The sequence below is a fragment of the Podarcis tiliguerta genome (genome assembly GCF_965153285.1).
Source record: "Podarcis tiliguerta genome assembly, chromosome: 11".
NCBI classification, from domain to species: domain Eukaryota; kingdom Metazoa; phylum Chordata; class Lepidosauria; order Squamata; family Lacertidae; genus Podarcis; species Podarcis tiliguerta.
This window is the reverse complement of record NC_139544.1, coordinates 61,226,423-61,252,659: the sequence shown is the minus strand read 5'-3', so window position 1 is coordinate 61,252,659 and position 26,237 is coordinate 61,226,423. Positions and strand designations below refer to the sequence as shown.

Genomic DNA, 26,237 nt, shown 5'->3' with positions numbered 1-26,237 from the left:
GCCAGCAATGTGAAAAGTACAGCAGTCCATGTGAAAAGGATTTAGGGGTCTTAGCAGACCACAAGCTTAACATGAGTCAACAGTGTGATGCAGTAGCAAAAAACAACACCGTAATGCTGTTCTAGGCTGCGTCAACAGAAGTCGAGTGTCCAGATCAAGGAAATAATTGTCGTCGTTTAGTCGTGTCCGACTCTTCATGACCCCATGGACCAGAGCACGCCAGGCATTCCTGTCTTCCACTGGCTCCCGCAGTTTGGTCAAACTCATGCTGGTAGCTTCGAGAACACTGTCCAACCATCTTGTTCTCTGCCGTCCCCTTCTCCTTGTGCCTTCCATCTTTCCCAACATCAGGGTCTTTTCCAGGGAGTCTTCTCTTCTCATGAGGTGGCCAAAGTCTTGGAGCCTCAGCTTCAGGATCTGTCCTTCCAGTGAGCACTCAGGGCTGATTTCCTTAAGAATGGATAGGTTTGCTCTTCTTGCAGTCCATGGGAGTCTCAAGAGTCTCCTCCAGCACCAGAATTCAAAAGCATCCATTCTTCGGCGATCAGCCTTCTTTATGGTCCTTTATGCTCTCACTTCCATACATCATACTGGGAAAAACATAGCTTTAACTATACGGACCACTCTATTCTGCCTTGGTCAAACCACACCTGGAATACTGTGTCCAGTTCTGGGCATCATAATTTAGGAAAGATGTTGACAAGCTGGAACATGTGCAGATGAGGGCAACCAAGATGGTCAAAGGTCTGGAAGCCAAGCCTGATGAGGAACGGTTGAGGCAGTTAGGGATGTTTAGTCTGGAGAAGAGGAGGTTGAGAAGAGATATGAGTGTCACCTTCAAATACCTGAAGGGTTGGCCCATGGAAGAGGGAGCAAGCTTTTTTTCTGGAGGGTAGGACCCAATCCAATGGATTCAAGTGACAAGGAAGGAGATTCTGACTAAACATCAGGAAGAACTTTCTGAGAGTAAGAGCTGGAACTGACTCCCTTGGAAACTGGACTCTGATTCACGAGAAGCTGGATTCTTTCACTGTGATTCTTGCATTGTAGGAGGCTGGACTAGATGACCCTTAGGGTCCCTTTTAACCCTACAGTTCTACGATTCAATTGTTCTAGTGCCTCTCTATAGCAATCTTCTGCAACCCAGTGCTCTCCAGACCACAAGTCCCATCAGTCCCATCATGTAGTCGAATACATTTGGAGGGTACCTGGTTGACAAAGGTTTCTATATACCTCCGCTATCTGCATTCTCCCTTTTGAAATATTGGGGGGGGGGTGTGTGTGTGTGTGTGTTGATTAACACTCCAGTTCTAGGGGAAAAACAAGGGTGAACTCTCAGCATCTCTTTCTGAAAAATGGGTCCCCAGTGGGAAATGCCTCTGACTCATTTTGGGTATAGTTGTAATCTTTTCTTGCAAATGTTAATTAAATGATTGATTTACCGAGAGCTTTAACTAACTCTGATAAGCTCACACAATTTTCTGGCCAGTAATTGCCTTTTCCTCCAGGGGTTAGCTAAGAAAGTGATGTTGAGGGGTAGAGGGAGGCTTATTCCGCACTAGAAGTTCAGTGAGAGGTTTTTGCCTTTGGGCCTTGAAGAACGCGAGATACGAAGCAAGTTGGACTGTTTTCTAGCACGGCCTTATCTCTATTCTTTCCTCCTTCTTTCATTTTCTCAAACATTAGAAATGGACCGGAAAATGCTTGCAGCAAAAAGAGCAGCCATCTCAATGAGCGGTGGGATTTTGTTTTGTTTTGTTTTTCAAGTCTCTGGCGAGGCATGCCGCCATACCTCATGAAGACTCTTTGGTTCACTTCAAACCAATGCACATATCTCCTTCAGGGAAATGCTGTTTGTGGCTATAGGAAGAAAACATGGTTTTGCGAGTTTGTCTTTTGATTCCTGAGCCTTTCTGCCCCGGTGTCATTTGTGGAGCAGATTGGCTAGGTAGTGAAAATCAGTGGGCAAGGTCCCATCTCCCATCACCAAATTTGTCAATATTAGGAGCCCCTGTTCCTACATGCAGTGAAGTTAAGCATGGAAGGAGAGGCTGTTTGACCTTTAAAATATGTCCTTGTGACTTCCTCCCAACGTTTCCCTCTTCCTCTAGCATAGAAAAAGACCACACATTTGGTAAGTTTAAAATGGTTTACTTACATAGTCTCCAAAGGTCAGATTCATGTGCTTTTCCATACAGCATTCAGAAAGTATTGCACAGGCAGTAAAACCTGACTTAGTTACAGCGGTGAAAGTTCCTAAATTATTGTTACAGGAACACAATAACGGCTTGTAAGAGTCATGTGGTCTGAGCCTGGAGCAACCAGCTCAGAACTCTTTGCATGCTGAGCTTCTCAAGTAGCTTCAGGGGAAGAAAGGCCTTCATTGCCTAGTCCCTTCTCAAGGTGAACTAAACCTGGCAGGACAGCTTACTCTATGGTCTTAACCCCTTCATGCATTAATTAGACTTGTGCACGTTGGTGATATGAGGCTGGTTACTGTACACCTACACCCTTGACAGAAGCTTAATACAGGAGGCTGTGATGACCACCAACCTCAACGGCTTTAAAATAGAATTAGACAAATTCATGGAGAAAAGGACTATCAATGGCTACTAGCCCAAATGGATGTGCTTTGGCTTCCTTGGTCAGAGGCAGCAGTGCTTCTGAACACCAGTTGCTGGAAAACACAGGTGGGGAGAGTACTCTTGTGCCCGGATCCTGCTTGTAGGTTTGCGACTGTGGGATGTAACATCAATGAAGCAGTCAAATACAACATTTCCTGTTTGCCCAGAGTGGGAATGTTGCTCCAGCCAGGAGGACTTCCTGTCACACCTGGTCTGGAGCATCTTCCTCCTGCTTGTGACCAGGTAGATGGGCGTGACCCTGGCAGACCCTATAAAGGGGCTAGTCACACAGCCATCTTCCTCTCACTCTTCTTGACTCTCTTGATGCCTTTTGCTGTCTGCTGGCTCTCAGCCAGCAGCACATGGGCTCATCCCTCACAGAGGATGAAGCCACACTTTTCTCTGCAACTGTAACTACAGGCTAAAGCCTGCCTTCAGGATCATACTGTGAACTGAATATAAACCTCATCATTACTTTTAAAAGAAGGCTGTTGTGTCATTATTATTTGTAAGAGAGAACTAAAGGGGATTTTGGGACGCGGGTGGCACTGTGGGTTAAACCACAGAGCCTAGGACTTGCCAAGCAGAAGGTCGGTGGTTCGACTCCCCGTGACGGGGTGAGCTCCCGTTGCTCGGTCCCTGCTCCTGCCAACCTAGCAGTTCAAAAGCACGTCAAAGTGCAAGTAGATAAATAGGTACCGCTCTGGTGGGAAGGTAAACGGCATTTCCGTGCACTGCTCTGGTTCGCCAGAAGCGGCTTAGTCATGCTGGCCACATGACCCAGAAGCTGTACGCCGGCTCCCTCGGCCAGTAAAGCGAGATGGGCGCTGCAACCCCAGAGTTGGCCATGACTGGACCTAATGGTCAGGTGTCCCTTTACCTTTACCTTTAAAGGGGATTTGCCAGGAACAATCCAATCTGCACAAGCCAGACTGGATCACTCAACTTACATGGTTCTAATGAATCCATCAACTAGCTTCCAGCAATGTGCAAGGGAATGTGCTCTGGTACAATCTCACTATCCTCTTCTAATATCCTCAGCATTCCCACAGCTACAAGAGGCATATGGAGAAGGCGATTGGGCCAAACAACAGCAGCAAGAGTATTGTTAGCCCAGAAATGGAATCAAGAAGGAATCCTGACGAAAGAAGAATGGCAGACAAAATTAATGGACTACGCAGAATTGGATAAAATGACAGGAAGGATTCGAAACCTGCGGGACCAGAGATGCACAGAAGATTGGAGGAAATATACGAACTATTTGAAGAGCAACTGTAATCAACAAATTACACTAGTAGGACTACAAGAAGTTTTGTAAGGAGGAATATATGAAAAATTGCAAAGTAGAGAAAGAATAGAGATATTAGTTATGAGATTTAAATGTAATAGTGAAAGTAAGAAAAATTGAGTGAATAGATTGGAAAATTTTCAGATGTGATTGATGGAAGTTAAAAAAAATTGTATAAGATATAAAAGTATGTTTAATTATTGTTGAAAATGATATGTTAAAAAAAACTAATAAAATTTATTTTTTTAAAAAAAGAGAGAGAGAAGGCGATTGGGCTGCATCCGGCCGCAGGGCCTTAGGTTACCTACCCCTGGCTTATATTCTTACGGCTGTGGAGAAGGTGGGGGGGGCTCTCCTTCCTTAGAGGATTTTACACAGAGGTTGGGGGGCCATCTGTGAGGGAGTCTTTCCTGCAATGCAAGCATTTGGACCCCAATGACCCTTCGGGTCCCTTCCATCTCTGTACTTCCATAGAATCATAGAATCATAGAGTTGGAAGAGACCACAAGGGCCATCGAGTCCAACCCCCTGCCAAGCAGGAAACACCATCAGAGCACTCCTGACATATGGTTGTCAAGCCTCTGCTTAAAGACCTCCAAAGAAGGAGACTCCACCACACTCCTTGGCAGCAAATTCCACTGTCGAACAGCTCTTACTGTCAGGAAGTTCTTCCTAATGTTTAGGTGGAATCTTCTTGTTGTTTGGATCCATTGCTCTGTGTCCGCTTCTCTGGAGCAGCAGAAAACAACCTTTCTCCCTCCTCTATGTGACATCCTTTTATATATTTAAACATGGCTATCATATCACCCTTAATCTCCTCTTCTCCAGGCTAAACATGCCCAGCTCCCTTAGCCGTTCCTCATAAGACATCGTTTCCAGGCCTTTGACCATTTTGGTTGCCCTCCTCTGGACATGTTCCAGACATGTTCCATGATTCTTAACATACCAACATTAATAGGTGTTGCTTCAAAGCTGTCCATGGGGACTTCTGCTGTGAAAGAGACAGCAACAAACAGACCTTGGGGTTCTGTTCAGCTGGCAATCAGAGTCCTAGCCAAAGGAAATAAGCTGGAATGGGGGCAAGTTGGGGGTGAAGGCAATGGGTGACATTGAAGCCTTGGTGTCACTGCAGCCAAGGGCTTAGTTCTAAACAGCCCTGGATAAGACAGCTGGAGAATGTGGAACAGCAGATATATAGATAGATAGATATTGTCATTGATTCATAGGATACATGACCCCTGACTTGGCTGTCTTGAGTCTGACCTAATGCCAGAAGTTTCTAGTTTAGCCTGTCAGAAGAGCTTACAGGAGATGATGGAAGCCGGAGTTTGTGTCAATACAAGAGGGCCTTTTGTCTGCTGCAATAAAAATTGCTTTAAATTGGAGACATGGTTTGCTAAAAGAGATTATTGTAGGGGTTCCAGGAACTCTGGTGTCCTGGCAGCAGAGCAGTGAAAACCGTAGAGGGGGGAACTGGGGGTGTTCCTGGAAACCCCTGAGCTGCGAGGGGGCAGGTGAGGAGGGGCAGGGGGCAGGGAGATCACCTGCTGGTGACAATGGGAAATGGCAGAGAGGTTGCACAAATGGGAAACAGCACTTTCGGACCTGCAGTTTTTAAAAAAGAGGTCGCCTTTTGTGAAGCCCAAAGCCAGTTCTCAACAGCAGGGGCGGCAGGAGGCGGGGGCTAGCAATCTGCCTCGATGCAATTTCATTGCAGAGTTTTAAAAGAAAATCTACAGCAGAATTTAGTGGCGCACGGACACTGTGATCTGAGCCAGAGCTCAGCCTTGGATCACTAAAAGGGAGGTATTAAAATTCATTTGAATTAAAGTGTGAGAGAGAGGCGGGGTGGAGAGAGAGAGAGAGAGAGAGAGAGAGAGAGAGACTTTGCTAGAACTGTTTCAGGACATTATGAATTATATTTTGCAAGGATAAAGAAGAGTGCAGAGCTGGTGGATTAAATTGAAGAACTGGCCAATCCATTCCCTTCTGCACATGTGTGGCATTGTAAGGAAGCAGGGCAGCTGAGATTGTAGGACAGCTGCCCATGAACACAGGAGCAGTTATTTTATTTTATTTTTGTATTTCATAAGAGTTATACACCGTTTGATTGGTGGGGAGGAGGACCCAACCCTCGAAGTGGGTTAAGGCAATGAATTGATCAACAAGAAAAATTAGCAACAACGATTTAAAGCTTCCAGAAACTTAAAACAACCACAGACTAAAGCTCATGTCTACCTTCTAAACATCTGGGTACGGTAAAGGGTAAAGGGACACCTGACCATTAGGTCCAGTCGTGGCCAACTCTGGGGTTGCGTGCTCATCTTGCTCTATAGGCCGAGGGAGCCGGCGTACAGCTTCCGGGTCATGTGTCCAGCATGACTAAGCCGCTTCAGGCGAACCAGAGCAGCGCATGGAAACGCCATTTACCTTCCCGTCGGAGTGGTACCTATTTATCTACTTGCACTTTGAGGTGCTTTCAAACTGCTAGGTTGGCAGGAGCAGAGACCGAGCAACGGGAGCTCACCCCGTCGCTGGGATTCGAACCGCCGACCTTCTGATCTGCAAGTCCTAGGCTCTGTGGTTTAGACCACAGCGCCACCCGCATCCCTAAACATCTGGGTAGGCTTGTCTAAACAAAACTGTTTTTAGCAGATGCTGGAAAAGAGTACAGGGAAGGTGTCTGGTATCAATACGCAGGGAGTTCCAAAGGGCCACACTAAAAGATCGAGTTCTCACAAACACAGAACTCCCTGTGAGGTCGCTGCCAGTTGGTGGCTGAGTGTGCATTTATTGGGTAAGGTGTTGCAAAACACAGAAATAGTCTCCAGGGGCTTCTAGTGAGTGTATGCTTCTGGTTCTTTTTCCTCTACTCTGCTCATTTTTTCAGATTTTCTATATTCTAATAAACTCCTGTTCCTCCCATTATATTTTACAGCTCTCTCAAAAAGACTATTACACTACAGCAAAATGTTGCATATCAGTGAGGAATCCGCTTCACTGATAATATATCAACGGGCAGAATGCACAGAGAGACAGCCTCAACCAAACGACTTGCACATTAATGATTTCTAAAACGCACAAGTCAAAAAAATGTGAAATAAACTCATAACATCAGAGACAGGTTGCAGCTGCAATCCTAACCCTGCTTCCCTGCAAATGAACCCCATCAAATTCAGTAGGACTTGCTTCCGAGTAGACATGGTTAGGATTGCAGGCTCAGTTGGGCTTGAGGTATAAACTGCTGAAATCAAGGGGTCTACTTTGAGCATGAGTACACCTGGCTCTAATCCATGGTGGATATATAAAACTCGAAGTTCTCCTCTTTGGAAAATCAGAATCCCTGTTCAGATGCTCATTAGGTGTAAAATGGAGGAAGGCGGTAGGAACTGGGCTATAGCCTGGCTCTAACTCTGTGATAGAATCATGTTGTTGTTGTTTAGTCGTTTAGTCGTGTCCGACTCTTCGTGACCCCCTGAACCAGAGCACGCCAGGCACTCCTGTCTTCCACTGCCTCCTGCAGCTTGGTCAAACTCATGCTGGTAGCTTCGAGAACACTGTCCCACCATCTCATCCTCTGTCATCCCCTTCTCCTTGTGCCCTCCATCTTTCCCAACATCAGGGTCTTTTCCAGGGAGTCTTCTCTTCTCATGAAGTGGCCAAAGTATTGGAGCCTCAGCTTCAGGCTCTGTGCTTCCAGTGAGCACTCAGGGCTGATTTCCTTCAGAATGGATACGTTTGATCATCTTGCAGTCCATGGGACTCTCAAGAGTCTCCTCCAGCACCATAATTCAAAAGCATAAATTCTTTGGTGATTAGCCTTCTTTATGGTCCAGCTATCACTTCCATACATCACTACTGGGAAAAACATAGCTTTAACTATATGGGCCTTTGTTGGCAAGGTAGAATCATAGTGTCATAAAATTGCAGAATCAGAAGGGACCCTGAGGGTCATCTAGTCCAACCCCCTGCAATGCAGGAATCTCAACTAAAGCATCCGTGACAGATGGCCACCCAACCTCTGCTTAAAAACATCCAACAAAGGAGTCCACAACCTCCCAAGGGAGACCATTTGGCTCTTACTGTCAGAATGTTCTTCATGAAGTTTAGTTGGAATCTCCTTTCCTGTAACTTGAATCTATTGGTTTGGGTCCGACCTTCCAGAGCAGGAAAAGACAAGCTTGTTCCCTCTTCCATGTGAGAGCCCTTGAAGTTGTCCTGAGACCCTTCCAATTCTTCGGCTCCTGGGATTTTTATTTTTTTTAATGAAAATGGCTTTTAATAGTGCTATTTTACTATCTGCATTTGAATAGATTTGTATTTTATGCAGTTTTAATTCCATTAGAGTTTAATCATTTTTAACCATTATCCTTTCTATGCTTTTTGTATTTTTCTAGGTGTTGTTTCAATTTGTATAAGCCGCCTTGAGTCTGGGGGGGAAAGCAGGTTATAAATAAAAATAAAATAATCATAATCCCTGAAGAGTGCAGAACAGCTAACAAAGGGGAATAGTGTGTGGACGGCCCAGTATAAATCCCCAGCTAGCGTACTCCTGTTGCATCGACGAGTCATTGCAGAATACAAATTGGAAGGAAACGGAGAAACCTGCAGCCGTCTGGAGGATCCCCATCTTGCTTCGCAGCTGAACAAAAAGGAAATCAAGTCTCGGGCGCACGTAGCCCAGAAGTGGCATATTAATTCAAATTGCATCAAATTTATGGGTTGTGACGGACCTCCAGCTGAGATAATGATTGCATTGTAAATAAATAAACCAAAGGATGTGCAATTCAGGAGCCTTTCGCTCCAATTGCTCTTTACTTAACAGCCGTTGATTGCCATCTGGAACAAGCACAAATCTTCTCCTGCTTCAGGTGCTCAAGGGAACAGGTGAGGGTCCAAGCCGGGTGCATCAGCCCCGCCCACAACATACCTGTACCTGCTGGCCTCACCCCCAGCGCTTATGTGTTCAGCATGAAGGCCGGCAGTGCGATCCACCACATTCAACTGAATGAGGTTTGAATCCACCTTGGGTCAGGGATTCTGACTGTGGGAAGGAGTCTAACCACAGTGGCTTGTCTGCAGGAATCTCCATTCTAATAACAACAACAACAATAATAATTTATTATTTGTACCCCGTCCATCTGGCTGGGTTTCCCCAGCCACTCTGGGCGGCTTCCAACAGAACACTAAAATACAATAACCTATTAAACATTAAAAGCTTCCCTAAGCTTGTTTTTCTGTTTGACATCTGGTGGGAGGGTGTTCCACAGGGCAGGTGCCACCACCGAGAAGGCTCTTTGCTTGGTTCCCTGTAGGTTTGCTTCTTGCAGGGAGGGAACCGCCAGAAGGCCCTCTGCACTAGACCTCAGCATCCTGGCAGAACGATGGGGGCAGAGACACTCCTTCAGGTATACTGGGCCGAGGCCGTTTAGGGCTTTAAAGTTCAGCATCAACACTTTGAATTGTGCTCGGAAACGTACTGGGAGCCAATGTAGGTCTTTCAAGACCGGTGTTATGTGGTCTCAGCTGCCGCTCCCAGTCACCAGTCTAGCTGCCGCATTCTGGATTAGTTGTAGTTTCCGGGTCACCTTCAAAGGGAGCCCCACGTAGAATGCACTGCAGTAGTCCAAAGAGATTCAATATGAATTCATTAAAGGAGCCGGGGGGGGGGGGGAGTGTTGCATGTGCAAACACTGCCTTGCTTTAAACGCCAGTGCATTCTTCCGAAAGCCTGAGGGAGCTCTAGAAGCCCCTGCTTTCGACACTTTCCAATGTGGTCACAAATATCGTGATTTCCTTTCCATATAAACTGCTCTGCAGAGACCTAATGGGGCAAGGAGGGTGATAGGCGTATCCAGTGATGCTTTCTTTCCATGGCTCTACATCCTCCAGATGTTGCTGGACTACAAATCCCATCACCATTGGCCCTGCTGCCTGAAAAGGCTGATGGGAGTTGGAGTCCAGCCGCCAGCTGAGATGCCCAAACACCACCCAAACCATTGCCGTTTTAATTAGTGAAAAAGTAAGCAGATTCTCTTTTGCAGCTGTCACTTGATATTGCAATTATCAGGGGAATCAGGCCTTGCAGATAGGCCTCACTAGGATACACAACTGGTAGAAGTTAACTCAAAGAGGAACTCTAGGATCAGAATTCTGAGTCGGTAGCGCCAGATTCAGCAAATTTGAATTCCAATGTTGTTCTGATTCATCTGTTCCGTCTCCATCACTGCTCTGCCAGTTTTTGCTCCTCCATTGAGTTAGTCACAGACTCAAGACCTCTTTGTCAGCTCCGCGTTCAACCACCTTCCTCCTGAATTCTCCAACAGCCGCCATCTGCATAATCCTTGTCCTAAATCACAGCCCAACAACCACAGTGCTCGTTAGCTGCTGTTTAATTAAGCAATATGGATCCTGCCTTGATATTTACAATTCCACTCGCTCTGATTGATTGGTGAAAATGTCTCATTTTTAAATACGGCAGCCATAAAGTTTAATACCGCTTGACTTATTGCAAGTTTCATTTACCGCTCCAGATGCCAATCCGGCCCAACCCAAAGCTAGGAGCTGCTGGCCTATTAAATCAATGCTAACTGTGCGTGCAGAAATAGATGATGAGCTTCATTACAACCGGTTTGCTGGGCAATTATTGAGATCTGGATTTACACACTCGTGCAAATCCAACATTTCTTCTCCTGGCCTCCGTTAAAGAGGTGAGAGAGGAACATGTGAAGAAAACATTTCATGCAGACAACTGCAAAGTTCTCACGCTCCGCTTCCGAAATCGTGGACAGCTCTTTTTCAAAAAGCTCGAGATATAATTACCTAGACAAGGTGCCCATCCTAGAAACAAGGTTATTTGTGGTTCTGGGAAAGCTGAAGATCTTCAACAGCCAGCGATGAAAGGGAGTTGGAGAGCTGGAACATCTGCAAGCCCAGAGCTTCCCCCGTGGTAGAGCTTTTCGTGAGAGATGGTGCCATAGAGGCAGTGATGGCCAACATGGAAGGCTTTCAAAGATTAGACAAATTCATGGAGAAGATGGCTATTAATAGCTACTAGTCAGGATGGCTCTGCTCTGCCTCTGTAGCTTCTGAATCCAAGTTACTGGAAACCACAGGAGGGTTGTTATGGTTTAGTCGTTTAGTCGTGTCCGACTCTTCGTGACCCCCTGGACCAGAGCATTCCAGGCACTCCTGTCTTCCACTGCTTTCCGCAGTTTGGTCAAACTCATGCTGGTAGCTTCGAGGACACTGTCCAACCATCTCACCTTCTGTCGTCCCCTTCTCTTTGTGCCCTCCATCTTTCCCAGCATCAGGGTCTTTTCCAGGGAGTCTTCTCTTCTCAGGAGGTGGCCAAAATATCGGAGCCTCAGCTTCAGGATCTGTCCTTCCAGTGAGCACTCAGGGCTGATTTCCTTCAGAATGGAGAGGTTTGATCTTCTTGCAGTCCATGGGACTCTCAAGAGTCTCCTCCAGCACCAGAATTCAAAAGCATCAATTCTTCGGCGATCACCCTTCTTTATGGTCCTTTATGCTCTCACTTCCATACATCACTACTGGGAAAACCATAGCTTGAACTGTATGGACCTTGGTTGGCAAGGTGATAGCTCTTGAACTTGAATCCTGCTTGCGTTGCATCCGGTTGGCCCCAGTGAGAACAGGCTGCTGGACTAGATGGGCCATTGGTCTGATCCAACCTCAGGGCTCTTCTCATGTTCTGTTTTGCATGCAGAAGGTCCCAGGCTCATTCTCCAACACCTCTAGGTGTCTGTCTGAAACCCTAGAGAGACCCTGTCTGAAACCCTAGAGAGCTGTTGCCAGTCAGTGTGAACAGTACTGAGCTAGATTATGGTTACCAGATGTCCCCATTTCCCAGGGACAATCCCTGGATTTACCAATCCGTCCTCAGAATGTCCCCGGATCTCATTTAATGTCCCCGGATTTATATTTTAAGTGTTGTAGATTTATTAGCAGGGAATGAATATTGCGTGATTGGTTCAACGGCACAAGACACATCATATGGGGAGTTCCGGCGAGGCAAAATGGCGGGCGCCACGGCAGAGAGCAGCTCCTGAAGCCAGCCAGAGCCAACTGCGCTACCAGGCTGGCTCCAGGCTGCTAGGACTGTCACTGCCAAGGCTCCACAAGTTGGCCGAATGTATGAAGAGGGGCAATTGAAAAGTCCCCGTCTTCCCAAGAGACAAAACGTTAAACAGGGGAAGTCAACAGAAAATGCAACTAGCTGGAGCAGAGGTAACTGAGGTTGCAAAGGAAAGGCGGCTTGGTGTTAGGGAATTTTAAAATGCTCTTCGGATTAAAGATAGCTGGAATAAGTGGACCACTCTATTAGAGAGGAAGAGATATTTGCATCTACCACATAAAAGCCTTCGTATTATGAACGCCAATGTTAATCTGCCGCTTAATAATGTAAGTTCAGCCATAATATATTCATCTTTTTTCAATCTTCTAAAGCCTAATTAAAACGAGCTGCCACACCAGGAGATGAACTCAATTACTGTCCAGTGGTATGTAAGCTTCAGAGACTTATTTCCAAAGCTCTCTGATGACCGTGTAATTTGTTAACAAGAAAACAAGGCACAGCGCTTCAGGATGATGCCGGGAAGTCTCATGGCACAGGTGCCTGTAGAGGCTGGTTTACTACTTGGCCCTGGAGACATCTGGAAGGGGCAGAACTTGCAAGCCCTGGGCTGAAAAAGCCACAGTCCAAAAACTCACAGGCAAAACCAGACTGGTCTAGGGACTGATGAAGGAAGACTCATTCTCTGGTCGGTAACACAATCTGACTTTGTTCGGCAACACAAAAGATCATGCTCACTTGGTCTCAACACAAGGCACAAGCCTAACGATGTAAGTAGAGCCTAGTGGATCAGACCCATGGCCCATCTGGTCCAGCATTCTGTTCTTACAGTGGCCAATTGGAGAAACCCACCATAGGATCTGAGCAACTGGTATTCAGAAGCACTGCTGCTGAACTGTGGAGGGCAAGCAGAGCTATCCTACCTAGCAACCTTTGATAGCCCTCTCCTCCTCCAGGAACTTGTCCAATCCTCTTTTAAAGTGGGAGCAAATTCCATAGTTTAACTATGTGCTGCATGGCGGAGCTTTCTTTTAGCTATCCAAAATCTTCCAACATTCAGCTTCACTGAATGTTCATGGGTCCTATCGCTCCAGAGGACAAGTGTGCCAGGCCCGGGGGTTAACCTGAGCAACGCGGTCCAGGTCCAGTCCCAAATCCAAAGGTTCTGCTAGAAGTCAGTCCGACAGGGCCAAGGCAGGACACGAGGCAGGAAACCAGGCAAGGACAGGTACAGGATCTCAGGCAGGATCTGGCATACAGCAATGTTGCTCCTGCAACCTGGGGCGGGGTCTGACAGCCTTTTATCTTTGGGGTAGCGGCCGGTCCTGATCCCCCGGCAACTCACCTCCCTGTCTCGCCCAAAGGCGAGCACTCCTCCTGCGAGTACTCAGGTCTCTCCTTCTCTCAGTCCTCAGTCTCTGCAGCTCAGGAGACGTCGGTGGGTGACTAGACCCAGGGGCCGCCTCAGCCTCCCCTGACCCAACCGGTAGTGGAGCAGCTGTAAGTGATGGCCCAGCTGGAGGCAACGAGGTCATCCCCGCATCTGGAGCCAGGGCAGGCTCAGGCCCCTGACTCGGCCCAGCTGGTGTTTGCTGCAGTGGAACCTGTGCAGACTGGGACTCTTCAGGATCAGGCCCCAGACTTGGTTCAGATGCCGCCTGAGGCAGAGGATCCGGTGCGGACTGAGACTCCTCCGGTTCCGAGTCCGAGCCCCAGTCCCAGGCCATCACACCAAGGCTAGAATTAGTAGAAGTGAGATGGTCAAAGGTCTGGAAACCACCAAGCCTGATGAGGAACAGTTGAGGGAGTTGGGTATCTTTAGCCTCGAAAAGCAGAGACTGAGATGTGATAGGCCTCTTCAGATATCCGAAGGGCTGTCACATGGAAGATGGAGCGAGCTTGTTTTCTCCTGCTCTGGAGGGGAGGACCCAAATCAAAGACTTCAAGTTACAAGAAAGAAGATTGCAACTCAACATCAGGAAGAACTTTCTGATGGTAAGACCTGTTTGACAGCAGAACAGACTCTCTCCCAAGGTGGTAGGCTCTCCTCCAGTGGAGGTTTGTAAGCAGAGGCTGGCTGGCCATCTCTCATGGATGCTTTAGCTGAGATTTCTGCATTGCAGGGGGTTGGACTAGATGATCCTTGGGAACCCTTCCAACTCTGCAGTTCTGAGATTTTATTACTTAAAATGGCAAGAAAACAGACTTCAGACGAACACAAGTGGGGACTGGACATCCTTTAAAGTCCCTTCCAAATCTATGCTTCTAAAGGCGGTTTGCAGCTAGGGTAAATCAATATGGGACGACTCCAAAAGAAAAGCCATTGCTTCTAAGTAGGGATGGGGAGACATTCGATTCAGTTTGCATTTAATGACAAACCTACCTAATTTACTCGTTTCCGAAACGACACAAAACCCAACCCTCCTCTGAAATTTGCATTTCTCAGAATTTCACAATGCTGTTCTCCGGCCAAGTAATGTGCATATGCCAATAAATGCAAATATTAGTGAAAACAGCTTACAGAAATTGCTTATCGTTTGGGGAAATTGCTTTGCAAACAAGTGTATACATTAGGCAAACTTGTGTATTAGGAGAAATTCGCTGGTGGGTTTGCATAAGCGTCTGGGTTTCTATTTTTTGGAAAAATTGCAAGCTGATGAGCAAAAGTGAACTGAACTTGGAGGAATGAGAAACAGGCAAATTTTGTGGTTGTCCCTGCCAGCCTTCATCCAGGAGAATTCAGTCTCCCTTCCACCTGAAGAGCAAAAAAGGAAGCCGCCATCACAGGTGCCCAACCACTTTGCTGAGGTCAGCCCTGGCGCAGCAAAATTTGGAAGAGTGAGCGACTGGTGCAAACCATCTCCGTGGGGCAAAGAGGATGCAGCTGGTGGACCAGGCCTATTCCAGGGAGCACATCTGCCAGGGAGAGGTGGTGGCTGGGCAGGCGAGGGTCCTTGCTCCAGTGCCAACTGGCCTGTGCTTATTTCCTCCACACGGGGGAGAGGTACTTGGACGCAACAGCAGGAAGCATGCCTGGACTGCCTAGAGGCCCTTCCCAGCGCAGCACAGGAGAAAAGGAGGATTTGCAAGCCTCAATTTTTGCTCACTTGCCTGAGCCACAGGAGAGTAGCAGCAGCCACAGCCCCCATCACTGACATTCAGCCGCCTCCCCAAACTGGCAAGCGGTGCCGCTGTGAATGTACATCCAGAACTCACTTTGCCATGGAGAATATTGCTTGGCATTTTCCTTCCTCGTCTATTGCCAACGAGGGAATTTGTAGTCATGGAGTTGGCAGTATTTAGCTACCGGGGCTGTGAAGTGCTGCTCCTAAATTCGATCTGATCCTGGGTCCAATTCAGCAGCTCAGAGGAGTCCCAAAATGACCCGGGCCTCTCTTGCTGCAGAGGGTAGGATCTGAACCCATGGCTTCAAGTTAAAAGGGAAGGAGATTCCGACTAAACACCAGGAATAACTTTCTGGTGGTAAAGAGCTCTTCGACAGCAAAACGGACTCCTTTGGAGGGCGGTGGGCTCTCCTTCCTTGGAGGTTTTTAAGCAGAGGCTGGATGGCCATCTGTCATGGGTGCTTTAGCTGAGATTTCTGCATTGCAGGGGGTTGGACTAGATGACCCAAGGGTCCCCCCCAGCTCCACAATTCTATCATTCCAAGGCCAATCTGGATCGCGCAAGGAATGTGCGGCCTAGGGAGAGTCCCAGGGGGCAGATAGAGAGGGCCAGAGTGCTGCATTCAAAATAAACCGGAAAGCAGCAGAGGGTGAGGAAAGAGAAGACGCGTCTCCCCCACCAAGGACCTTCAAATGTTAAAAGCAAACAGAAACCCTGTTCCATTAAACAAAGAGAACGCTTCTGCGTGCCCTTTGAAAAGCTAACAGTGAGAGGACTCTGAGGGGGTCCTTTCAAAGGTTGGGTGGTGCAAGGGAAGAAGACCCCTGGCCCAATCCTCTCATTTCAAGCACTCAAATCTCCACCTGTGATTGTGGAGAGATGCAGACAGGGAAAGGAACTATTTGCACTCATAGTTTCCAGTCGGGAGCAAATTGCATTGCACTAAGACACCATTTAGGGACGCGGGTGGCGCTGTGGGTTAAACCACAGAGCCTAGGACTTGCCAATCAGAAGGTCGGCGGTTCAAATCCCCGCGATGGGGTGAGCTCCCGTTGCTCGGTCCCAGCTCCTGCCAACCTAGCAGTTCGAAAGCACGTCAAAGTGCAAGTAGATAAATAGGTACCACTCCGGTGGGAAGGTAAACGGCGTTTCCGTGCGCTGCTCTGATTCACCAGAAGCGGCTTAGTCCTGCTGGCCATATGACCCGGAAGCTGTACGCCGGCTCCCTCGGCCAGTAAAGCGAGATGAGCGTTGCAACCCCAGAGTCAGTCACGACCGGACCTAATGGTCAGGGGTCCCTTTACCCTTTAAGACGCCATTTGCTTCCTTCCTCCGAGAATATTCCCTACCACTGGGACACAAACTAAACACAATAATGCAATCCTCGTTGTGGGATTGGTGGAATTTTCACTGCTCGCAGCTAGAGAACAGAGAGGGGTTGTTGTTTTATAAAAGCACCCTTTCCTCCCTTCAGGACACTTTGGCGAGCCTCCCGGATCCCACTTCCATTGCTATCTGGTGACGGCAGCGAGAACGGAAAGACCTTAAGAGCAGACTCTGCCTAACAGCCTTTCTTCAGAGAAGGCCAATGAAGATCATCTAGTGATCTGCTCACCTCGTGCAATTAGCAATCCTATTGAGAGCATGGTGGAAACCTTTCTCAGCGCAAGGGCCGCATTTCCTTACAGGCAACCTCTGAGGGGCCACATCCCACAGGTGGGCAGGGTGTGGGTTTTCTCCTCCCTTCTGGAGCTTTTGGCAAATGATGCGTTGTTGTGGCAGGTGGCTATTGCAAGACACCAGTTGCTGGAAACCGGTGGAGGGAAGGATGACTCTGGTGCTCAAATCCTGCTTGCGGATTGGGCAATGTGAGAACAGGACACTGGACTGGATGGGCCATTGGCCTGATCCAGCAGGTGATCTTCTGATGTTCTTAGCAGCTTATCAAATGAAAAGCAGTTTGATTCACTGCAGCAGTTTGACTCACATCTGGCAGAGCTCTTCTTCGGCTTGCACCCAGCGGTTCTGAGGACATCTCCAAGGTCAAGTAAGGAATTGGTGGCTGAGCCACAGCCTTACACACACATACACACACACACACACACACACACACACCCTCTAGTGTTTCAAGCCACAAAATGCCTCTCTGCACCCTGGGGCTGTTTTCGCACCAGGCATCTGTTTCCGCTTGGAAGCAGTAGGTCGGAGGCGGGTGCAGAATCTCAATTCCTCCAGGCGGCGTAAAGATTAATTACAAATGGGCCTTTAAAAATAAATTTGACAATTTAGATGCAGGAGGAGAGAGGGAAATAAAGCTGTGACTCCCATTAGGAACAAGATGACTCCTAAATACACTGTGTTAACAGCGTTCAGAAGCAGCCGAAATGTCGGCCTCCAGCCAGCTGCCTCGGGCGCGTGAGCAGGAGGAGGCCGGAGGCAGCGGCTGCATCTGCGCTGAGGGCAGACGAGTGTGAAAATTAATTAGGCACCAGGGCTTTTGCAGGCGAGGTGGGAGGGGAAACAGGGCAAGCCTCCCTGGACTGGCTTCGGAGCCAAATGCCCGGTGCCGTCTCAAACGGCATGTCCAGGCCTAGAACAAGGGAAGGTGTGCAATGGCTGCGCAGCTGATCCTGCAAACACCATTTGCACATTCTGCTGCCTCTCAGCTGCCCCGTCCAACTTCGCTCAGTCAGAGGCCTAAGGAAATACCTGCCGCAACAGGTCTGAGCAAGCCAGCCAGAGCAGACCCTGTGACTTGGGCTTGGAACTGGAGGAGTCTCAGTCCGCACCGGATCCTTTGCCTCAGGCATCACCTGAACCTAGTCTGGGGCCTGATCCTGAAGAGTGCCAGTCTGCACAGGTTCCCCTGCATCAAACACCAGCTGAGCTGAGTCAGAGGCCTGAGCCTGCCCTGGCTCCAGATGCGGGGATGACCTCATTGCCTCCAGCTGGGCCATCACTTACAGCTGCTCCACTACCTGTTGGGTCAGGGGAGGCTGAGGCGGCCCCTGGGTCTAGTAACCCACCAACGTCTCCCAAGCTGGAGAGACTCAGGTCTGAGAGAAGGAGAGACCTGAGTACTCGCAGGAGGAGTGCTCGCCTTTGGGCGAAAGAGGGAGGTGAGTCACCGGGGGATCAGGACTGGCCACTACCCTGACAAACATAAAAGATTGTCAGACCCCACCCCAGGTTGGGGGATCAACGTTGCTGCTTGCTGGAGCCTGCCTGTTACCCTGTGCCTGACCTAGCCTGGTTTCCTGCCTTGCCCCTGTTGGACTGACTCCTTGTGGAATCCTTGGATTCGGGACCAGAGCTGGACCGCTTTGCTCGGGTTAACCCCAGGGCCCAGCACACCCTGGACTGCTGGACCATATGAAGGCAAGAAGAGCCCGGCTGGCCGCCCCTCCAGTCCATCACTCCAAGGCCTCAGGAAGTATGTTCTCTGCTCAGCTTCCCAGGAAACGACGAAAAGCTAGAAACGAGCTTCAAAATGAAACCCGCTCGAAGACCACCCACATTAAGGGACCCTGCATGGCTTTGCCATCTAAAGGGTCTCTGAGCAGCCTGTAAAGAAATCAGCCCTCTGGAGGAGGCTCACTGCAGTCAGAACATGCCAGGATAAGCTCATACACATCCCAGCCTTTCTAGTATCTCTGAGACACGCACTACAAATTCCTCCGTTAGAACTGAGCGGATGAAAACTGAAAGAACAGGCTGTTTAGTAGAACAGATTTTCCTTTATGTTTTTATTTGAAAGGGTTTGGATTTTGATAAAAAAAGAAGGGTCGATAATGGAGCCAAAATTCATCCCTGCCTCTCGCCAAATGCTTCTTCTTAACCCTGTCCTGTTCAGGCTCCGGGAGACGATGCAGAAAGAAAGTCGACCGAGTGCCTTCCATGCAGAACTTCCGCCTGCTAATCCCTTTCTCCTTCATTGAGATTTATCTGTTGCCTATTCACTGAGCTGATTCAGCACCACACAAAGATTGGAAGTGGCGGGGGAGAGGGGGAACCGAAGGCATTCAGAGGCATTTAAGAACTATCTCCTTGGCCGCAAAGAGCAGCAGGAAGCAGATGCCTCTGCCAAGCCGAGCTCTGAGCTGCTCTCTCTGGCTAGGACATTTCAGCGCCCTCTAGCCGTGGCACCGACCAATTTCCCATCTTCAGGTAGGGATACAGCTATGGGGCTGACATCTAGCAGAGCTTCTGGGAGCAGTCTCCCACTTGCACTTGGTCCCTTCACCACAACCCAGACCAGCCATTTCCTGGCTACTCCTCTAAATTGGACATTCTTTTTCTTTCTTTGGCAATCCCTCGTAGCCGAGTAAGATTGTCTTCCATGAACAGTGAGTCCATAGTAAAATGAAAATCTGATAGGTGGGACTTGGGGAAGCCCAATGTTTAGAAAAATAAGGCTATGACAAGAATTTGTTTGTTTTTCTGTTTGTGTTCTTTATTTGCGTTATAAAATGAATTAAAAATGGGGGGGGGGGATTAACAGTGAGTCCATAAGGGACTGTGGAGGCCAATTCTGGATCCACGCGTCCTTCCACAGTGGGGACATAGGTTTCCAGGCAGGAGTTGATCACGGTGTGGATTTGCCAAGCGTGCCTTCCTCTTAGCACGTTTCTCCCTTGAGTCCTGAGTTCGAGCGTCTTCAAAGCCCACAACGCCTTTGGTAAAGCCTGTTCTCCAACTGGAGCGCTCGCAGGCCAGTGTTTCCCATTTGTCGGTGTTTATGCTACATTTTTAAGATCGGACGCATGGGGGTCTTTGGCCAAGCAGGCCAGATGTGTGGCAAATGTTCATTGTGTTCAAGACCTCAGTGAAAACAACTGAAGGCTTATAACAGCCAGGGCGGGGGAGAGGCATGGAAAAAGAGATGAAGGTGAGGATACCAGTTACCAGACATCCACTACAGCTTCTAAATAAGGTCCATTTTAATACCTGTAGCTCCCTGCAATAGGGAGGAGGACACCGTGAACAGAATGATCCACCAGTGGAAGCACGGACCCAGAAGGTTTTGCTGAGCCTTTTCGCCAAGAGGAGAGGACGCTTCTCCCAGAAAACCTCGATTGGCCTCAAAAGACCTCGGTTTAGCAGGGCAGAAAGACAATTTGGCTGCCAAAGCTATACACAGCCCACGCCACGTGCCCTGCACAGCTCCCAAATTACAGAAGCTTCCCCCACAGGAACGATTCACGCTGATCCCCTTTATTCAAAATCACAGTGATCAACCAAGGGTCCCAAACCCAAAAGGTCCCTGCTTTGCTTCTGCGCTATGAAGTTTCTCTTCGTTTCAGCTGATAATGCTCTTCAGGCAGGTTTCTCAAGCGCTCGGCAGCCTGTGGGGGAAAAAGGGAATTGGTGTGTGCACTGTTAGAATTCCTGATCTATGATTGCAGTCATGGGATTTTTGTCTATCACATGACGGTGTGTGGTTTGACTCCACAGAGTGGGAAGTGACAGAGACAGGATGTTTGTGTTCCTGTGTTCCGTGAAGTGGGACTATTGTCCTTTGTTCTTTTTCTCTTTGCTGTCTGATGCCAGAGAGAGAGGGAGCCATGTTGCAGTGCTCCGTGTGTGTTTATATGTAAATAAAGTAGATTAGCCAAAATGCTGAGTTGCTGAAGTCTGTCACGCAATTTGCGCAAACTCTGTGGATCCCTAAGTGTGCCAGTGTCGGTTGGCATCGGTCGGTGTGATGTTCGGGCTGAAGAAAGCTTTTGAAGCTCCCGAACGAACGACCAGGAGGGAGAGAACATGCCAGTCAGGCATGTGTCTCTGCCAGGGTCCTACTTGAGTGTAGGCTGAACTCCTGACAGTCAAAGAGAAGGCCCAGGAAAAGGAGAGCCTCTCTGCTCCAATCCAACCAGGCCTCAAACTTGCCAAAGAAGAAAGAACTTAGAATAACTCTATTCCAACAATATTCACCACTACCCCTCCTGCCGCCTTCTTTCCTGTTTTCACAAACCTCTGCCATAAATTGCCTTCTTAACCCATTCACAATGTGTATCTAAGAATGTAAGAGCAGCCTGCTGGATCAGGCCAATGGCCCATCTGGTCCAGCATCACAGTGGACAACCAGATGTTGTGGGAAACCCAGAAGCAGGATTCAAGCACAACAGCAGGACTCTCCTCTCCTGTGGTTTCCAACACCTGATACTTGGAAGCATTGCTGCGTAGACAGAGCAGAGCCATCGTGGCCAATAGCCATCGAAAGCCCTCTCCTCCATGAACTGGTCCAATCCGCTTGTAAAGCCATCTAGGATTGGCAGCCATCACTGCCATCTTGTGGCAGGGAGTTCCACAGTTTAACTATGCGCTGAGAAATGGCGTTTTCTTTCCTCTGCCCTGAATCTCCCAATGTTCAGCTTCGCTGGATGTCCACGAGGCCCAGTGTTATGAGCGAGGGAGAAAAACGTACCTCTTTCCAGGCCAAGCACCGTTTTACAAACTGTCACCTCTTTACTTGCCAAGCTCCACTCACCTGCTCGGGCGTCAAGTCCCTCTGAGCCTGAGCCAGCATTTCGTAGCCAACCATGAACTTGCGGACGGTGGCCGAACGCAGCAAAGGGGGGTAGTAGTGGGCGTGCAGCTGCCAGTGGCTGCAGTCAGCATCAAGGTAGGGTCCTGTTGGGGCTCCTATTAGAGGAGGAGAGAAAAGGGGTGAGGCTGGGCAGAGAGTCAGGTGCTGGCTAGTGCAGGGGATGCAGATGAGTTGGCAGGATCAGGGCCAAATGGGTAAATCTGACCCTCACCGTCGGGAAGGGAAGACTGGGAGGGAATTCTGCCCCGCAGAGGACCTTAAGGTCCATGAATAACCATAGTTTAGAGGTCCCGGGCCCTAAGGAAGTCAGACTATCCTCCACCAGGGCCAGGGCCTTTTCAGTGATGGCTCCGACCTGGTGGAATGCTCTGTCCCATGAGACCAGGGCCCTGCAGGATTTAACCTTCTTCCGCAGGGCCTGTAAGACAGAGCTATTCCGCCTGCCCTTTAATTTGAATTCAGCCTGATCTTCTATTTCCCTTCTCTTCCCTCCCCCTCCCCTTTTATGAAGATCACCCGCTCTGAGACCCCACAGCTAATTCTCCGCTGGCCCAAGTAGGACCAATTCAGCCAGCTAGCCTTGGGGATCATCTAATGCTTATTCGATGGATTTCCCCTAAATTGATTTCTGAACTTTGAATTTTATTGTTATTCATGGTTTTATACTGTATTTTATGCCGCTTTTACAATTAAGTGTTTTAAATTTGTTTTTAGCTGCCCTGAGCCCCGTTCCTGAACCAGGAAGGGCGCGGTATAAATTAAAAATAAATTATTATTTATTAATTATTAAGAGTTGGTCAAGGAGAGAGGACAGGACAGGGCAAAAAAAGACAGAAAATAGAAGGTTGAGCAAGGCAGGCCTTGTTCCCAGGCAGCCTTGCATCACAGGGGGTTGGACAAGATCAAGGCAGCCCAACTATTCATACCAAATGGGCTTCAAGAGAACTTCAACACAGAATCAAAATCCGTGGGCACCTGAAATTTCTCTGCCCTGCGCTTACCATGCCACCCCATGGAGTAAGGGAAGGAGATCTGGAAGAGGTTGTCATACTTGGTGAGAAGCCTCTTCATGATGGAAGCCAGGCCTGAAACACAGGAGACCCAGAGACATCAGCCCGCTTGCCTTGCGTGCGAAATCTTGCTCAGAAAGCTTCCGTGGATTAAGATCCTTCATATAAAGCTCACAGCCCAAACTCCGGCCAGCAGCAGGAATACACCTTAGTCCTCTTTCCCAGGAAACAATTGTCCTGATTCTGCTGTGGCCGCCCACAGTCTCAACCTGGCTCCATCAATCAAGCCCACCTGAGACACAAGGCCGATAATATGTGCAGCAGAGCCTCCTCCTAGGAAAACGTCCTCCCAGGGCAACAGTGACGGAGCTGCTCTTAAGCACCACCACAAAGTTTGGTGGACCAGGGAGAGGCACTTCATGGCTTGAATGTGGCCCCACAGATCAAATCGTCTATCCTTGACCTTAAAAGACCCCTCAAGGTGCTCTGGCCCACCTGCTCTCAAAGACCTTCAGCAGGTGACCTTTCTGCACAACGTATTTGTTTATTTACCGTACTTTTTCCCTCTATTGGACTCACCGGACCACAGGACGCACTGGACCATAGGAGGGGGAGAACAGGGAAAATAATTTTTTTTCTTGTTCTGCCCCTCTAAAACAAGGTGCGCTCTGTGCGTTCAAGGTGCGTTCACCCGAAGCCTCCGGAGCCCAGTGGGAGTTCCCGCTAGGCTATGGAGGCTTTGGGTTCCTTTCGACCTCCTCTTTGGGGTTGGCGGGGGGGGGAAGCCCTGCTTTTCCCCACCGCCAGCCTCCAAACCAGGTCAGGGAACAGTGGGAAGGTGGCGCTCTGCCTCCCCACTGTCCCCCGAGCTTGTGGGGCTGGCGGTGGGGAGAAGCGCTGCTTTCCCCACCGCCAGCCTCCAAACCAGGTCGGGTTTGGAGGCTGCTATCCACAAGCCTTGGGAGCCCGGCGGGAACTCCCGCCCGGCTCCCAAGGCTTGCAGATATCTGACCAGAGCCCGGGGGTGCAGCGCAGCACTCCCCAGGCTTCGGGCTGCTATCCACAAGCCTTCGGAGCGCGGTGGGCACTCCGAAATCTTGCGGATAGCTTCCTGAAGCCTGGAGAGCGAGAGGGGTCGGTGCGCACCGACCCCTCTCGCTCTCCAGGCTTCAGCGAAAGCCTGCATTCGCTCCATAGGACGCCCACATATTTCCCCTTCATTTTTGGAGGGGAAAAAGTGCATCCTATAGAGCGAAAAATATGGTAATTGCACTTACAATCTCCCCTTTCCCTACAGGGAGATTGAGGCGGCGTATGTGGTTCGCCCCACAGCTTTTTGTTTTCAAGAAAAATCGGTGCCAGAACGCACCATGAACTACTGCAATGCGCTCTACGTGGGGCTATCTTTGAAGGTGACCGGGAAACTACAACTAAACCAGAATGCAGCAGCTAGACTGGAGACTGGGAGTGGCCTCCGAGACCACATAACACCAGTCTTGAAAGACCTGCATTGGCTCCCAGTATGTTTCCGAGCACAATTCAAAATATTGGTGCTGACCTTTAAAGCCCTAAACAGCCTCAGTGTACCAGGTAGCATTGTACCAGACTTCTAGAAGACATCTGAAGGCAGCCCTATTTAGAGAAGCTTTTAATGTTTAATAGACTGTTGTATTTTAATATTTTGTTGGAAGCTGCCCAGCGTGGCTGGGGAAACCCAGCCAGGTGGGTGGGGTATAAATAATAATAATAATAATAATAATAATAATAATAATAATAATAAAGATTATGAAGTTGTTACAGTAAGTTGTTGGGCAACTGGAATTTGCTGCCAAGGAGTGTGGTGGAGTCTCCTTCTTTGGAGGTCTTTAAGCAGAGGCTTGACAACCATGTCAGGAGTGCTCTGATGGTGTTTCCTGCTTGGCAGGGGGTTGGACTCGATGGCCCTTGTGGTCTCTTCCAACTCTATGATTCTATGATTCTATGAACTTGGGGCAGCCCTGAACAGTTGCCAGCTTGACAACATCCATGCCTCCCCCTTCCCTTGCAGACACAGACCTCACACCTAAGCTCTTCCTAGCAATGCAGGTTCTCCACTCGTACAATGCCAACGGCAGTCTGTTCCTCTGGGAACGCGCCCTCTATTCCTTCTCCTTGGATTGTCCCTGCTTCTCTTCTCCCCACATTTCAGGGTGGCAGCAGCAGCGCCTGTTCCATGACCCCGCCCTCATCTGCCAGGGCACTCACTGTCTCTTTCCCCGTCCTGGAGGTCCTGAAGGCGACGGACGTGTCGTCGTCGGGGAAGCAGGAGGGTTTGAAAAGGCCACACCGCCCAGTAAGGCACCACCACCACCCAGTCAGAGTTCTCCACCACAATCCGCTCCTGCCAGGGATAACAAAGAGGGGCTCAGCCACAGGTCCAAGCGCCACTGCTGCCGCTGCCACCCTCCCCGCGCGCCAGGGGTCCCAGACCTTCCTCTCGGCCTCCAGCTGGGCGTATTCAAGCAGCATGGGGGTGCCACGCTCGCAAAGGTGCTTCTGCTGCGTCCGGTCCTCCAGGGAGGCTTCGTTGGGCAAGAAATCGCTGGCCCAGACCTAGAGAGGGGACGAGAAGGGATGTATCAGTGGTGCCCCGCAAGACGAATGCCTCGCTAGACGGAAAACCCGCTAGACGAAAGGGTTTTCCGTTTTTCGATGCGCTTCGCAGGACGAATTTCCCTATGGGCTTGCTTCGCAAGACGAAAATGTCTTGCGAGTCTTGAGATTTTTTTTCGCTCCCCACCCCCTTTTTCTAAGCCGCTAAACCGCTAATAGCCTTTTAGCAGCTAATCCGCTAATCCCTTAAGCCTTTAATAGCCGCTAATAGCCACTAAACCACTAATAGCACTAATCCGCTAAGCCGCTAATACAGTTGCTTCGCAAGACGAAAAAACCGCTAGACGAAGAGACTTGCGGAACGAATTAATTTCGTCTTGCGAGGCACCACTGTATCAGTGCAGCCGGTCAATTCAAAAGCCTCCACGCTCAAGTCTAACCAGCTGAGACGTAGCGGCAGAACATCTGCTTTCAATGCACAAGGTTCCAGGTAGGGCTGGGAAAGTCCCCTGCTTGGAACCCTGGAGTCCCTTGCTAGTCAGGGGACATCTGACTCAGGGGAAGGCAGCTTCCAATGCAACTTTCCCTGGAAAACACAGTGCCTCAACGCACAGGCACAGTTTATAGTAGGCTACTTGCAGGCTTACACTGCCGCCATGTGGACAAGAAGAAGAAGAAGAAGAAGAGTTTGGATTTGATATCCCTCTTTATCACTACCCGAAGGAGTCTCAAAGCGGCTAACATTCTCCTTTCCCTTCCTCCCCCACAACAAACACTCTGTGAGGTGAGTGGGGCTGAGAGACTTCAGAGAAGTGTGACTGGCCCAAGTTCACCCAGCAGCTGCATGTGGAGGAGAGGAGACGCAAACCCGGTTCACCAGATTACGAGACTACCGCTCTTAACCACTACACCACACTGGCTCTCAACATTTTAAGAGCAAGTAAGATAAAGG

The 26,237-nt window shown here is 49.1% G+C and overlaps 1 protein-coding gene across 1 annotated transcript in view; it reads right to left on the bottom strand.

Annotated features, from left to right (window-relative positions):
- Nucleotides 1-18,850: 18,850 nt before the first annotated feature.
- The window catches only part of GALT (galactose-1-phosphate uridylyltransferase), a 15,099-nt gene continuing 7,712 nt past the window's right edge, over nt 18,851-26,237 (bottom strand). Inside the window, exons 7-11 of the mRNA XM_083403135.1 lie at nt 25,163-25,285; nt 24,938-25,073; nt 22,685-22,768; nt 21,624-21,778; nt 18,851-20,478 (exon numbers count right to left, since the gene is read on the bottom strand). Of these exons, the coding sequence (XP_083259261.1) occupies nt 20,413-20,478; nt 21,624-21,778; nt 22,685-22,768; nt 24,938-25,073; nt 25,163-25,285 (564 nt within the window). The 3' untranslated portion in view covers nt 18,851-20,412. The remainder of the gene's footprint in view (nt 20,479-21,623; nt 21,779-22,684; nt 22,769-24,937; nt 25,074-25,162; nt 25,286-26,237) is intronic.